Source organism: Chenopodium album, chromosome 15 (genome assembly GCF_948465745.1).
Source record: "Chenopodium album chromosome 15, dcCheAlbu1.1, whole genome shotgun sequence".
NCBI lineage: Eukaryota > Viridiplantae > Streptophyta > Magnoliopsida > Caryophyllales > Amaranthaceae > Chenopodium > Chenopodium album.
Window position 1 is genome coordinate 12,362,005 of NC_137848.1, and position 15,578 is coordinate 12,377,582.

A 15,578-nucleotide genomic window follows, 5' to 3' on the forward strand; every position below is an offset into this window, starting at 1 on the left:
TTATTTGTTAAATTAATTTTTATGTTATTATTAAGAACACAATTTTGTAATCTCCACAGCCAGGAGCTAAATTCTTCCAGAGTCCCGAACATGAACACCCGACTTCAACATGGTTCGAAGATGGTGGGGGATATGATGATGGAGCAATCAACTCAGACAATGACCACCTCTCCCTGTAGTATGACTTGGGCTTCGGGTTAAGTTCATTATGTATTATCAATAATGAAGTTGTACTTTAGTGTGGGTTTGGTTAAGTGTCGAACTGTTTTGTGTCGTTACAATGGCTGTTTTTAAGTATCCAGTATCGTTTTTATGTTAGTAAGGGACTTGTGGCTCTGTTTTAGTATCCTGATCGTATTTTGGTGTGGCTCTGTTTTATTGCTAATGTTTTAAACTTAAATCTGTTTAATTATTTAGGTGTGGCTCTGTTTTGTTTGTTAATGCTTGAATGCTTAAACATAAAATACGAGTAGTTGTATGTAACTAAAAAAATTGACAGCGAATTCAAATAGCTGAATTATTATTTATAGCTTCAATGGACAAAATCCAAGACATACAGCGAATTCATTTGGTTTAGGCAATGACATTACATCGATTTTTATCAACTACAAATACGAACTACCAGCGCCACAAGAAATGCCAAAATTGCAAATTTTGTCATTATTGAAATTTGCTTTTCGACCACCTCGACCCTATGCCAGAGCTCCACCACCCCATTGTTGTTCGTACCGCGAATGAAATCCTCCTCCCTTGCCCATTGCCAAAATGAACAACACCTGCACTTGTAGTAAGGTCGCCTCGGATTTGCCTCGGAGAGCGAAATACGGAATTCGGATAATGATTGCCCCCCGCAATTGCATCTCTTCGCAGCCACCCAGACGATGTCGCTTGCTCCGGACATGAAATTGGTGCCATGGCGAACCAAAGAGGTTGTGTTCAAAGACATTTTGAAGTTTATGTTCTACCTAAGAAAACTGATGTCGCATATATATAGGGAAGGGGAAAAGGTGGTGATCGAAAAGTTTAGGCGGTAAAACTAAACAAATTTGGCGCTCCTTACAATTTTCATTTGGGCACAATGGCTTATATAAATAAACAAAAATGTTCCATTATCTCTGAAACACAAGTATGACCAACTCTTGGATAAAAACGTATGTAGTTGAACCATTTGAACGCTTAGTTGTACACTTAAGACACAAAACCGTACAACAACGTTGTCCAGTGGTACCAGTTCACGTAAAATTGCAAACATGAATGACCTAAATTATACAGTCGTCACTATGGAGTCGTGTTTCATAACACTGCTGTAATAAATATATGTACCACTGATACTTGAAATGCACTAAGTCAAATTAAAATCGATCTACAAATATATCCAGTTGTATTTAAAGATTTGTCAATGGTTCTACTCTTGTGTACTTAAAGATTAGTGGTACCTAATCGACCTACAACTGCTTATAATTCATCGTCAATGGTATGTAATGGAACCCTGAATGAAAGCCTAATGTTTGCCATTTACAACATGAACCACATGATGACCATGTGACAAGGTTGTTGCTCAACCCCCCCCCCCCCCAAATAGAAATTAGTTTTCTATTTACGTTATAAAGAACACCTAATGACATGGTATTCATGTAATATGAACACCGAAACCGTATTATTCTGCAACGCGTACACATACAAATGGGGTAATTTTATTGCGGGTAATGCCACTAATAATAAGATTACTATATGGTTATGCTGCTAGAAGATTCTAAATGAAGACATGTAGTAATCATATTTTTGTTTAGGAGAGACCAAACCATGGTCATATGCATTACATTGCCACACAACAACTGGTTTCCCGTTTAACATCTTATTGGAAGTCACCAATTCTTACATAATACTTAGGTGTTTCAATTCATATTCATGCAATTCCCATTATGCCTTCTACTTAATTAACACATAATACATGTTTTACGTAATTATTAAACACATATTACATGTTCATCACCCCATGTACACTAATTAATTAACAGATAATACATGTTTTAAGTAATTGTTTCCTGTTAAACAACTGAAGGTACCCTACAAAGAGTAAGAGGTACCCTAGAAAGAGTAAGAGGTACCCTAATGAATATAAGATGGACAACTATTTCACCTAAACGAAACCTTTCCATATCATTGGATAAACCAGCAAATGAGTTGGTAGTTCCAGACAGATTCCTGCTTCCGACAGTAAAACTGGCTAGTTAGGGGTACCCTAACAAATCTTAGCGGTATCTTTTTAGATGCCAGTGAAACCCCAAAATAATAATCCCCCAAAATTAGGACCTATGGCTTACAATATACTATGACAGGCTTTTGTTCTATTTATACCACAAAACATGCCGTTAATTGACATTGCATGTCCATCATCAAGTTAGACAGTCGTACCATTAAGAGTTAAAAACATACTATTGAAATCACATAAGGTTCCATCACGGTAATTTATTTTTCGCCAAATTCACAAAGTCGATGCCATAGGAATTACATGAATTTGACTTATATGAAACATACATATAGACACCTCAAAGCCTTTCGTTCCCATCTTTGAATACACGCACATAAAATAAAGCGCCTCCAGCGTAATATACCTTCAATGTGTCCCCCACTACAATAGCATTATCAGTGACAAACGTTTCCCAACCTAGGTGAAGAAACACGAGCCTACTTGAGGTAACTTCAACACCAGATAGAGTAACATCCCAAACACGACCGTTATTACCACGCATGACTCTAACTGAATCTGTTGCCCGACGAAGCCAGGGTCTCCAATTTGGAGGAAGAGGATACAAAACCAAAGAGGATTTGAATAGTTAACACAACTATGAATTGGTACAAATACTCAAATAATTGTGACTGTTGAGTTTACAACTTACAAGCTTGTCGTTAAAACCATTTCTGAAGGCTATTGACGCACAAGGAAGACCTTCGTACTCCATCTCCTCTTTGAAGCTCCATATTCCTTTAACAACGATAAATTACGATAATTAAAAAGTACATTTATAGGGAATTTTTGTGATGAAGTATGAAGTAAGAGAGATATATCTATACACAGCTTATATAGTGGTTGAATTATGGCTACAAACCATTCAACTAATAAAAATAGTACACCAATGGGGAAAATAGTCATCCCACAATTAATGTCTAAATTGGACTTGTAATGTAAAATGATGACCTTTTATTATACTTTTTTTGGAGCATTTATCCTAGGAACAAGGTATACCATTTAAGTTGCATTTGTGTCAGTCATTTTAGCCTAGAAACATGGTATACCATTTAAGTTGGATATGTGTTAGTCATTTAAACATATTAACAACTCCACAAGTCGTTGGAACTGCTTAGAATTCCACTGACCTTCTTTTTGGTAGATTTACAGATACCCTAGGTAGATTTAGAGGTACCCTTGGGAGATTTAGAGGTACCCCTTAACTGGATTAACTGTACATAACATCATTTCAGCACCTACCTGCCCCCATGGCCCTTCCAGTCGAATGTTACCTACTTAGAATGGAACCTTAATGTCAAACAATGATATATGTAAACGCTAATAGTGGAAACCTATACGTTTTTCACTTGGACAATTTTTAAGTGGAACCTTTACGTTGGTCAGTTGGACCTTTACGTTTTTCATTTAGCACCTTTACAGTTACAAGTGGAATCATACCTTTGTTCACAGTTGGTCCTTTACATTTTAAAGTGGAACCTTTACGTTGTTGATTTGGAACTTGACATTTTCAAGTGTAACTACAAATAACAAGTGTAACTACAAAGAAAAAAAACTTACTTAACCAATCAACAGATTTATGTTTCCAAAAGATTTTGCCTTCAATTACAAAAAATGCCAAATAACTGGTACTCATATAACTTCTTACACCGCATCATATACCTTCTTATACCCCATCATATACCTTCGTATACCCTATCATATACCCCCCCCATCATAAGTTAGAGTTAATAAGTTTGAGTTTTTTTACAAAAAAATGACCTGAAGCCCATTTACAACTAAGCCCAATTAAATAACAGGCAACTCACTTCAGGTAAATGTTAGCAACTAACATTACCCACATCCCAGAATTACTACACAAAAATGGTGGGGCGCATTGGATTGTTAAGCTACTACTTGGTGCTGCTAGACCCACCACGGATGGGAGTTTGGTTCATAGTACCAGGCATTGTGCCATTTCCAAGCCTCACAGAGTACGGGAACTGAGAAAGAGCCGTATTAGGCGACATGTAACCACCCCCCATTTGCATCGGCACTCCATGCATTTGATAGTACTGGTACGCCATAAAATGAGGGGGGTAAAAGGGCCTCAGAGTAGGAGAACTGCCAGCCCCAACAGACGGAGGACGCTGCACTCCAGACAATGTGGTGAAGTACCCCAAAGAACCATCTCCATCAGTCATTTGAATGCCTCCTACACAATGAGGACTGTAACCCATCATAGGAAATGGATGTTGCACCTGATCAAAGACATTCAATAAAGCAATCACTTCAATTTAGGACTGAAAGGTGATTCACAAAAACAACAAAAATTTATAACAACGAAGGTCTTCTCCAGAAATTCCTTAATTACCTGAACAGAAGAGTGGAGGTTGGCTTCAGAAACCCCTGCAGCAGCTGCGGTTTTTTTCCCACTGCTCCTCTTACCTGGTTTCTTCGGATTCTCAACACACGACTTGTACCTTGACGCAGTAGTACGGTGAGGAGGTTTCTTCGGAATTGGCGGGTCCTTTATGGTACCAAGTTCTACTGAAAGGTCCTTCGCACAACTCCCTTGCTTTTCAGTATCAGGTGGTGAAGCCTCTTTTTCCAAACAAACAGACGAAGGTGTCCCATTACACCCCAAAAGGTCTGATTTGTTACGGGTCAACATCGACAATTTCTCTTCTACTTGTATATCAAGCAGCTGCAGACCGTTCAACACAACATCCGACGCACTCTTGCAAACAGATGCCTTACAACAAATGGGAGAGAACTTCACCATCATCTTATCAAATCTACACACCGCCTCCGTCTTGCTCGGATCGTGGTACTTCACTTTCACTCTAGTGTGCTTCCTAATTACATCTTTCCTCCATCGACGCAGGATGTACTTATCAGGAATTTCTCTGCAGTCGTTCATCTGATACACCATAATCATATGGCGACATATGATACCATGGCTATCAAAGTACCTGCATTCGCAATCTGCTTCTTTTGTGATGCTATCGTATGTCACCTTGTACACACGTTTCCTCTGAGAGGGTACTTCCTTCCTTGAGTTCTTAGGTTTCCACCGAACAATATCCTCCAGAACATGTTCGATGACTGCATCAGAGATCTTCCGCTTCTCCAGACCTGTACAACAACATACATATCCAATTCAATTTGGTAAAACATCACCTAGCATCATTCTTATAAAATGAATAACTACGCTATACGTGTGCCTCCCTACCAGTCACATACAGCAACCTAGTGCACTCCCTTTGGACTTCTTTAAATTTGGCATCCGTATATATTTTTCGAAACAAAGACTCCGTCGGGAATGCCGTCATGGGTTGCCTAACATATCTGGAATTGTTATCATCAGCTCTTTTCTCACTAGTAGCCCTGACTTCTAGAGCCTCACAATATCTCTCCACAAATTCACAAAGCAATGTGTGCCGGCTCAAATAACCATCAAAAAAACTATGTATACTCTCAATCCTCTGGGTTGTCTTCATACCGGCCCAAAACAAATGCTTCAGAAAGGCAGGTACCCACATATCACGTTCAGAAAACAGCCCTGTGAACACCCAACACAATTTACCAAAGGTGGCTCAACAAAATACACATCCTTACGATATATTTTACATCACATTCTCAAAATTACACAAAAACAATCACTTTCTGGGGTGTTGTATGTATCATAATTTTACAACTCGTAATTCTAACACTTCACAATGAATACTTTTAACATGTTGTATTATAATTTTACAAAAAATGATTTATTAAACAATAGCATCTGATTACAACAGTAACAATAAAACAACAACTTCTCTTTCAATAACGACATAACTACAACTGCCAACACGTTTCAATTTACAATAATTAATAACTACTGCTACACCACACAAGGTCAGAAACACATTACAAAACAGAGTTCAGAAACAAAGCACACACCTTCCAGCCACTCGTCTGCTTCACACTTGTACTTCTTGATCACCTCAGGCCACCGTATTTCGAACTCTTCGCGGTCCAGACTATCGTAAACCGCACTCTCTAACTCTTCCTTCAACTCAGGGTAATTGGGATGCTTTCCAAGCTTTGTAGAAAACTTATGCAATATATGCCAAATACACCACCTATGTGCAGTGCCTTTCATAGTGTTCTTCAAGGCTTTCCTCATAGCAGGGTCCTGATCTGTAAGTATTGATTTCGGTGTTTTGTTATGCATACACCTCAACCAATTGCTATAAACCCACTCAAAGGTTTCAAAAGTCTCTCTTCTAACAAGCGCACACCCAAATAAAATTGTTTGACCATGATGGTTTACTCTAACAAAGTTGCAAAATGGTAACTTGTATTCATTTGTCAAGTACGTGGAGTCAAAACAAACCACATCGCCAAACTCCTCATACACCATGCGACACCTTGCATCTACCCAGAGTACATCCTTCAGCCTCCCCTCCTCGTCCACTCGATATGTGTAAAAAAAATTTGAGTTGTCTTCAACCATACTCTCAAAATAGGTAAACATAGCTTTAGCATCACCTTCCTCAAAGATTCTTTTCTTCTCCTTAGCAACTTCTTCATGAAGATCTTGCGGGGCAAAAGGCATGTTCTCTACACCATTACGCTCTCTCGCCATTTTGTTATATATTTTCGCCACGGGAACCCCAGCTCTCCGTTCATTAAACAACTGCCTCACAACATGTGGATTCTCCACCAGAAACTTCTTCCTCAAGCGACTGATATTCTTCGCCTTCCCTGGAGTCGGAGTGTGTCCTCCATGCTTCAGTTCAGCCCTCTGAATAACCCATTCCCCACGTTCGTTAACGTTAGCATACACATTCACATGACACTCTACTTTCTTACTCATCCTCTTCACACCCACAGAAACACTGTGCTCAACTATCTGAGCATCAGTCACTAATACCTCCGCCTTCTTCCGCTTCCTATCAGGCAAACCAATGCACTCACAAGTCCACAAACAATTCCTTCTCATTTTTGCATTAGGCCCTTTGCCTACTTTACAAGCACTTGTACGAACTACCCCAAACCCATTTTGCTTCCCGTATTCCCTAAAATATTCATCCAGTTCCTGCCATGTCTGGAAAACCATCCCTATTGAAGGAGGGGGAAGACCAACATCAACTTCAACATACTCTTCTATCTCGACTGAAATTGCAACACTACTAAACCCTTTCTTTGGAGTCTTATAAGACTCTTCACCAACCACAACCTTCATCAAGACACACATAAATCATATACACATATGGCAGAGAACAGTCACACAATATAAAAATAAACAAACTCCATAACCACCAGCTATTCAATCTCCTTTAACAATCAACAATCACACTACAATTAACCACCAGCTAACCAATACAAAGGATCTAAACACATATTTTACAACACATATTTAACTCACATCAACCTATCAATTAGGATTAATATTAATTCACATTGTTTCAACAACAACTTATATTCACACATCAATTTTCACACATCAATTTCATACCAATCGAACCCAATTATCAATTCCAATCTCAAATTTCTCAAATTTCAACCACAATTACTATCTAATTTGCATATTAAAACGTACAATAAAGGAATTTACAATATTTGCACCACAACTATAATTTCAATCTCAATTACAGCCTCCATAAATGAAACCCTAATTTTTTCCCTAAAATTTTACCAATTTATAAACTCAATTCTCAATTAAAATAAGCGAATAACTAACCCCTTTCAACAACTCCTTCAAAGCAGCACCGTCGCCCAGATCTTCGAACTGTCCTCGACCACCTTCGTTGACAACATCGACCGCCAATTCTTCCTCGCCGGTGTTACTAACGACGACAGCGCCATTGTCAGTAACATCACCCATTCCAGTCCGCGAAATTTAACACTTTGGCGTGCTGTTTTCAGCGAACCCTCAGGCTTCTTTTACATACTCCCATGGTGTTTGCTTTCAGGGAAGAAAACAGTAGAAAGTCTGAGTTTTTCGCTTTTACGAAAATTCTTCTACTTTTGTTTTTTTTAATCAGCTGTCACTTTCGTTCTTTGGGACCACACCGTTGTAAATTTTACTATTACGTTATCTTTTCCCTCCAATTTACACCTCTGTTTTGCTTTATTTTCGACTTTATTGCGAAAATGCCATTGAGAGACACTCTCCACGCATCTCACAACCCTTGGTTTGTACTTCTTGGTATTTAAGTATTCTTATTTCCTAATTGGAAATTTGGAATATTCATGGTATAATAATTTAAAGGAAAAACTCAATCAAAAAATACAATTCGTCATATTATCTAACTCTTAAATTAGCGTGTAAAATCTGTTGCTGCCTTAACTACGAAGGAAGCAAAAAAATTGGGAACTTTGAATTTAAATTTTGCTTTTTTTCATAGATTTGCAGTTTATCCCCACTCTTCAGAGAAAGAAGAAAACCAGGAAAAAGGGGATATATAAAAATGGGAATTTTCTCGAATAAGATTTCAAAGGAAGTCCTGAAACCCGGAGATCACATCTATTCTTGGAGAAACGCCTATCTTTACTCTCATCATGGTATTTTTCTTCTCTCCTCTTTTTCTGGATTTATTTTAATTAATTTGTATTTTACTTTTGTAATTTTGTGGGTTTTTTCTTCCTTATTTTGTACCCTTTTCTAATTAAAGCAAAATGTAGCCGAAATTATTGAAAACCCTTTTCAATCAATTTTAGTAATTTAATGGGTAGAAGTCAAAATGTTGTTTGGGATTTTTACATGCTTATGGGAATTGGGTTTTAATTGTTTGTTTTTAATTTTGGCGTTTTCTGGAACTTTCTAATTTTAGACTTTGTTATCTTTAGTTTTATGATAATGAAATCTAATACTTTTGAAACATTATTGAGGTTTTGACAAAGGGTATTTATTACTTTTATCTTATTATGAAATTGTGTTTTATTAGCTTTTGATCTTGTAACTAAACAAGTATTTTATTGGGAGCATTTTGATGATGGGAAAGTAATCACAAATTATTGCTGATTAGTTTCAGCTTATTTGTTGGATTGATATGAATCATATGTTTCACGATTTCACGAAGTATGTGATTTAGCGGGTTTCATTCATCGAGTTATGGATTATTTTGTAGAATATAGTTGACCAGTATGTTGGACTTCTATATGGCCTGACTGCCTGAGAATAAGAACCCTGTGATACTCTTGCCACTATACTCGAAATAGCGTGATTGAGATTATGCTTTGTAATGATCTTCAGTTTGAAGGTAGCTGTAGATTTTGGCTGCCATTTGCTCTTATCTGAAGTAGTGTTTGGGTTCGGTAATCAAACAAAATCAATTAGAACAGTTATGGTACTGTTTTCACTTTTTTTCTAGATGTATACATGGTTCTGTTGTGCTCTTCACCTTGAATTCTTGCGTGTTGTTTAAATTTTAGATATCACTGCTTGTCATACATTATCTCTCCATGATTTGGTTTATGTTTGTTCAAAACATGATGTTCATTCTGGTTTGGAGTTACATTATCCATTTATCAGGATATAGCCATGTAGTGCTGGTTCAGGGTTGACACAATGGAAATTAAGGGATGTAAGTTATTAAAAAAAAAAAAAAAAAAAAAACACTATAGAGAAAATGGTCGTGGTATGAAAGTATCAATTTTCAACTTATTTCTTCTAATACCTAAGGTAGAGGGAAATGTTGTTACGTCATTCTTTTATTGCTATTGTTTCCTTTATTTGAAGTCCTGTTCTATGAGAAGTATTGACATTAAAGGGTGGCACAAGGAGTAGTGACGAGTGAATATACAATTTTGTTTCAGAATAGATCAGTACTTTTGTCACTTTCAGTCATGATAGCTTGTAGTAGGTTCCTAGTGGCTTCCCTATTTTTTTCTTTTTTATGACTTGCGGTAAACCACTAAATCCAATTCTGTGTTCAATTATACTGCTTTGTAATGCAAATAAAAGTTTTGCTCAAAATATTTTTAGATGTGTAATGCTATCTTGGTGGTTAGCATGCTGTTTTCAAGATATAGTATTTCTTGATGGAAATGTTATATATTTTGGAGCAATCTATATATTAATTGTTACGAATCTAGTCTGCATTTAAGTAGCTGTGGGTCAAGTTTGTTAGATTGAAAGTTGTAACTTGGTTTTTCATTGAAGAGTTTATTGGTAACTTTCAATTCATGGGATGAGTTTGATTGGGATAGATTGGATGTGTAAGGTTGCTTATGCGATTCTTTTAGACCCAGGGCATAATATCATTGGTTCCCTAAATACTTTTTGTTGATTGAAAAATTGTCCAACTTTCTTCAACTTAGAAATAAAAGCTGTGTTTCCATCAATAATTCACTATTTAGAAGTTATATCTTGAAGAAAACTTTAAACGCTTATGTGTATCCTTATTCCTTTTAAGAAATAAGGCATAGTGCTTTTGTCATGGTTGCTTTAGATAGTCTGACCACTCATAACTCTAACAAGTCTTAAAGTTTGGAGTAAACATTGTACATCAAGACTTGGTAGGATTTTTGACAAAACTTGCAGTTCTGATAATTAGCCTCATCTTTTGGCTATTGTGTTTTAGGCCCATTGATGGTGTGATGGATGAGACTTTCACAAGTGTATTTTTTTAAATTCATCAATAATGTTTTTGAAGAACTTACAAGTGCTTACCTGGCTTTGGTGTAATCCGTGACAGGCATATATGCTGGCGAGGGAAAAGTCATCCACTTTACAAGAGGACCAGGCCAGGAAATAGGCACAGGAACTTTTCTAGACAATATCGTCTTCAGCTCATCAGTGTCCTCTGATCGCGCAAAAAGTCCATGCCCTGTATGTGGTGACCAATCAAACCTCAGCGGTGTCATTTCATCCTGCCTTGACTGTTTCCTCTGGGATGGCGAGCTTTATCTCTTTGAATACAAGGTAACACCTGCTTTCTTCCTTGCTAAGGCACGTGGTGGAACCTGCACGTTGGCCCCCTCAGACCCACCAGAAGATGTTCTATCCCGTGCTTCCTTTCTCCTAGAAAATGGTTTTGGTGGTTACAACATCTTCAGGAACAACTGTGAGGACTTTGCCATATATTGTAAGACGGGTTTGCTTGTGGTAACAGACATTAGTGTGGGTCGAAGTGGACAAGCCACTGCTTTTGTAGCTGCTGTGAGTGCAATTGTCTCTTCCCCATTAAGATTCTTAACCACTAGCTGTAGTGGGTTGGCAGCCGTGGGATGTGGTATGTACTGTGTTAGCAGGCTGCTGGCTGACATTGGAGTGAGGCGTGATGTGATGAAGGTTGCTGTTGAGAGGCTCGTTAGCCGCTGTGACTTAGTCCAGTCAGCTGAGACTGGAACTGCTAAACTAGATCTTGTTAACAGCTGTGACGTAGATCTGCCAGCTGAGACTGAAACTGCTACACTAACGCTTGTTAGCAGCTGTGGTTTAGACCTGCATGGTGAATCTGCTACTACTAAACAAGACTAGTATTTGGCTGTCTTGGTCAAGGCCAGCTTATTGATGGCTGTCTCGATCGAGACCAACTCCTCAGGTTATTGTTTGTGTTCTGGTGTGAAATTATCTTATTTATCGAGAAAATTCTCTGATTTGTTGGAAATGTAATATCTGATGTCTCCTATCCTTGTTGGAAGTTGGCTATTCAAACTTTTGGGCAATCAAATTGGTGTAAATACTGAACCTGTACAACAAAGACAATCTCTGCGCAAGTTGTTTTTGGATGTCATTTGTTTTCAATCTAGACCTTAACTTAATCGCATAAGATTTTTTATTTACTAATGAGGATTTAGCATAGTGATAGAAATTGATGGCTCAGTATTTTAGTTTGGTAACATAAACTGATTGAACATAACAGTATGCCTTACCTGGAATGCTTGTTAGTTGATTAAATGAATTTGCTGTCTGTCCATCTACTTCCATTTTAAATCGAAATTGTATTGATGGCGTATTTGGCAACTGGCATTAATGGTTTAACATGATAATTAGACAAAACAATCAGTTATACAGTTAAGGCAAGTAGACTTTTGGCAGTCGTAATTGCCTTGAGGTAGTGTTTAATTTGCTGAACAAGCCCTAAGAAATAAGAACAGAATATATTAGAAGTCATGACAAGAAAATTACGCAACGTGTTTCAACCTCTGCAAATGTAAATTTTACATGCATTGACATCAATGATACTTCTTCAAATGCCATTTTTAGTGTACCAAAAAAAATAAATAAAAAAAATTTAACATTACAACTACGATTCTTTGCTAAAGCAGCTGCAAAACTAAGCAGACTGGGGAAAAATTTTTCTCACAGGAAGGAGAATTTAGTTACAATTAACTTCAGAATACAAGGCCATGTTCTCGCGCTGCATCAGCAAGGGCTTTAACACGTCCATGGTAAGGGTAACCACCTCGGTCAAAGGCCACCTTAGTTATTCCTTTCTCCAAACAGTTTTTGGCAATAATTTCACCTACCTTCTGTGCCACTTCCTGTTATCAAATTACACAATAATCAGCATGACATTCCAGAAAAGTTGTACTCAAACAAATTTGTTTAAACAAAAAATGATCAGATAAGAATTCCATGTACTCATGCTGGATTGTTAACAGTCTCAAAGAAGATACTATTTTACAAAGTTACCATTTATTCTACGATGAACTACAGTTAGAAATGTGGCCTGTTATTATTTACAAATGTAGATATTAAAGTTCGCCACTCAACGAAAACATATTGTTACTGTGGAAAGTCCAGATTCCTGCCAAAAGCTAATTCTCACCTTAAACAAGCTCTCATGATTCAATTCTAGATAATCAGATAATGGATTAAACTAGCTTAGAAAATTCAACATACTTCATCGTGTTTCAAAAGGATAAGAAATGCAAGCCAAGCCAGGATACCAAAGATGATCATATACAAAATCCTGTGTAAAAAAGATAGAAAGCAATGTTTTTTAAGACAATATACTTACAATTGTGGGACCTGATGAATAGTCAATGCTCTCTGAGATAAGTTTCTGCATTGTAGAAGCTGAAGCAAGAGTGTGCATTTTAGTATCATCAATTACTTGCACATAGAGATGCTTGTTGGAGCGGAAAACACAAAGTCTTGGCCTTTCTGGTGTCCCTTCTACCTGAGGAACCTCAAATATTAGTGTTGGAACACTTGGAATACAATGAGATGTCAACTTCCAAGACTATAGAGTTGGATTCTAAGATACAGAGGAATAAAACCCCAAAAAAGCAACGTTTCAAACAAGAACTATAATAGAGGATAGGATTTTTAAAGAGAGCTCAAGAAGGGGTGATAATGGAAAATGAACATTTGCTGACAGTACACACTTGAGTTTAGTTTCTTTGAAAAACCTTAAACAATTCAAGAAGGCAAAAGGAACTGCTCCAAGTTCATCCCATATTTACGATGAATTCAAGCTCATCAAATTGAACCACTCTCAGCACATAAAAGGTGATCAGCAAATTGTGTTCTATAAGTTGACAATTTTATACTATTTGATGCTCTTTTTACTCTCTTGTTATCCTCAAAATAAATATAAAGCATGTTGAACTGATATAAAAATCCCACCTTTTTATAACAAATAATATGTATCAAATGACTTTGTATATATAGCAGTTTCCTAATGTTGAATGACCCATCCCCTCCATTTTCCATACCACTTGACTTTCCCAATTGTGGAGCCATGGGAAGTAACCATTTGCTCTATTATAACAGTCTAACAGCTACATATAATGACACTTTCATGATGCAATAATCCAGAGATAGTTTTGACTGATGCATTAAGTGTCCGACTGTCCCCCACATGAAAATATGAGTCTAAACCAAATAAGGTGTAAATAGTTCATCAAGTGCATCAACATTGCTCTTATGAAGTACTTTTAGTGACCACAGAAATAGATTCTCTTCCATACAGCCTGTTTTATGAACCCTTCAGTTAAGCAGAGCTAATCTTGCACCAAATAAACAGTCCATATACACCAAAACTTAGGCCTCTGAAATTACCAACAATGAGGGATACAAGATGCATATAGAACTCTAGAATCACAAGATGAACCAAATTATTATGTCCATACTCGTTATTCATTTAAATTCTCGGCAAAATGACACAGCAACACAGTTGAATGGACTTCAAACCAAATTCCAACTGAAATAATTTCACACCAAAAACACCAATGCTCTTAGATTGCATAATAAGCAACCAAGCTAACAATTCACAACATGTATCCAAACAAACTCTCCCTTACATAATCTTATAAGTCCAACACTGTTTTTACACTCCAAAGATCAAGAGCAACTATTTGTAGGGTCATACTCATCAAGACTCTAAATTCCTAAATTCAACTTCCAATTGATAAAGTTTCATCTTTTGCTCCATTCTCTCAATAAATCTAACCATACATCAATCATACATTTCCCACATTCTTTCTAACAATGTAGACACCCAATTCGTAGCACGAGAACTGGAATGGTAACGCAATTCACTACCTACATTAATCAACACACTACCAATCACCTCTTTTGGATACCAATTCATGGGATTTAATCAAATTACCAGGACCCTAAAATTCAACTTCCAACACAATAATTTCACAATTCACTTCAATTCCCCAACCAATGTCCACCACATACCAAAACAATAAATTCCAAAATTACAATTCAAAACAAAACAATTCTTAGAATAAGAAAATACCCAACAAAAATTAAAGCAAAATGGTCAAACCCCAGAAACCAAACAAACCCAGAAACCAAAAAATTGCTACAATTTCAACAAGAGAAAAGAGGTAAAACCAATAACACCTTCTTCCTAATACGAACATGGCGGGCAGTGCGGTCTTCGCGGCGAGTGTGAGCCTTAGCTTGAATGACTAGGAGGGTTTGTGGGCGGAAATTGACGAAATTAGGCGGCTGAAAAAGTTGTTGTGAGGAAGAAGAAGAAGCTAAAGTGGAATGGAAGAATGAGAGTGATGCTGAGGCAGAGGCAGCCATGCCTGAATATTTTGTGAGCTTGTGTTTTTCTCACTCTTGTTTATCTTCTTCATTGCCGTTCCTCCGCCTTTTTATCGTTCAGCACCTTATCCCTTTTTATTTTATTTTATTTCTTTTAATTTTTAATTTTTAATTTTTTGTGTTTTGTAAGTGACCACCTGTAAAAATAACAAAATAACTCCTATAATATTGACCGAGTAACTCCTGTAATACTGATAAAATAATCGTTATAAGGCCCCGTTCTCTTTACCTTATTTTTGCTGAACTGAAATTATTTTTACTGAAACAAAATTATATTTGCTGAACTTAAATTATTTTTACTGAACTTAAATTATTTTTACTGAACTGAAATTATTTTTGCTA

At 36.9% G+C, this 15,578-nt stretch overlaps 3 protein-coding genes across 3 annotated transcripts; 1 reads left to right on the forward strand and 2 right to left on the reverse strand.

The window, feature by feature from the left end:
* Positions 1-5,985: 5,985 nt before the first annotated feature.
* On the reverse strand, positions 5,986-8,193 carry LOC145581926 (protein FAR-RED IMPAIRED RESPONSE 1-like). Its single transcript, XM_081638963.1, has 2 exons — positions 7,956-8,193; positions 5,986-7,451 (listed from the first exon to the last, which is right to left on the reverse strand). Exons 1-2 carry the CDS (start codon positions 8,097-8,099, stop codon positions 6,126-6,128), a joined length of 1,470 nt encoding a protein of 489 aa, XP_081495089.1. The 5' UTR covers positions 8,100-8,193; the 3' UTR covers positions 5,986-6,125.
* A 297-nt stretch (positions 8,194-8,490) lies between these two features.
* Positions 8,491-11,950, forward strand: LOC145581927 (protein LEAD-SENSITIVE 1-like). The gene is made up of 2 exons (XM_081638964.1): positions 8,491-8,779; positions 10,915-11,950. Exons 1-2 carry the CDS (start codon positions 8,686-8,688, stop codon positions 11,697-11,699), a joined length of 879 nt encoding a protein of 292 aa, XP_081495090.1. The 5' UTR covers positions 8,491-8,685; the 3' UTR covers positions 11,700-11,950.
* A 390-nt stretch (positions 11,951-12,340) lies between these two features.
* On the reverse strand, positions 12,341-15,266 carry LOC145582967 (large ribosomal subunit protein uL18c-like). Its single transcript, XM_081640043.1, has 3 exons — positions 15,027-15,266; positions 13,186-13,347; positions 12,341-12,706 (listed from the first exon to the last, which is right to left on the reverse strand). Exons 1-3 carry the CDS (start codon positions 15,213-15,215, stop codon positions 12,557-12,559), a joined length of 501 nt encoding a protein of 166 aa, XP_081496169.1. The 5' UTR covers positions 15,216-15,266; the 3' UTR covers positions 12,341-12,556.
* Positions 15,267-15,578: the final 312 nt, after the last annotated feature.

Excerpts from the sequence above, each read along its gene's own strand:
- LOC145581926 (XM_081638963.1), bottom strand. The coding sequence starts at position 8,099 with ATGGGTGATGTTACTGACAATGGCGCTGTCGTCGTTAGTAACACCGGC. Across the intron at positions 7,452-7,955 it reads TGAAGGAGTTGTTGAAAGGG|GTTGTGGTTGGTGAAGAGTC; the intron begins GTTAGTTATTCG and ends GTCTTGATGAAG.
- LOC145581927 (XM_081638964.1), top strand. The coding sequence starts at position 8,686 with ATGGGAATTTTCTCGAATAAGATTTCAAAGGAAGTCCTGAAACCCGGA. Across the intron at positions 8,780-10,914 it reads CTATCTTTACTCTCATCATG|GCATATATGCTGGCGAGGGA; the intron begins GTATTTTTCTTC and ends AATCCGTGACAG.
- LOC145582967 (XM_081640043.1), bottom strand. The coding sequence starts at position 15,215 with ATGGCTGCCTCTGCCTCAGCATCACTCTCATTCTTCCATTCCACTTTA. Across the intron at positions 13,348-15,026 it reads ATGTTCGTATTAGGAAGAAG|GTAGAAGGGACACCAGAAAG; the intron begins GTGTTATTGGTT and ends GAGGTTCCTCAG. Across the intron at positions 12,707-13,185 it reads ATTCATCAGGTCCCACAATT|GAAGTGGCACAGAAGGTAGG; the intron begins GTAAGTATATTG and ends ATTTGATAACAG.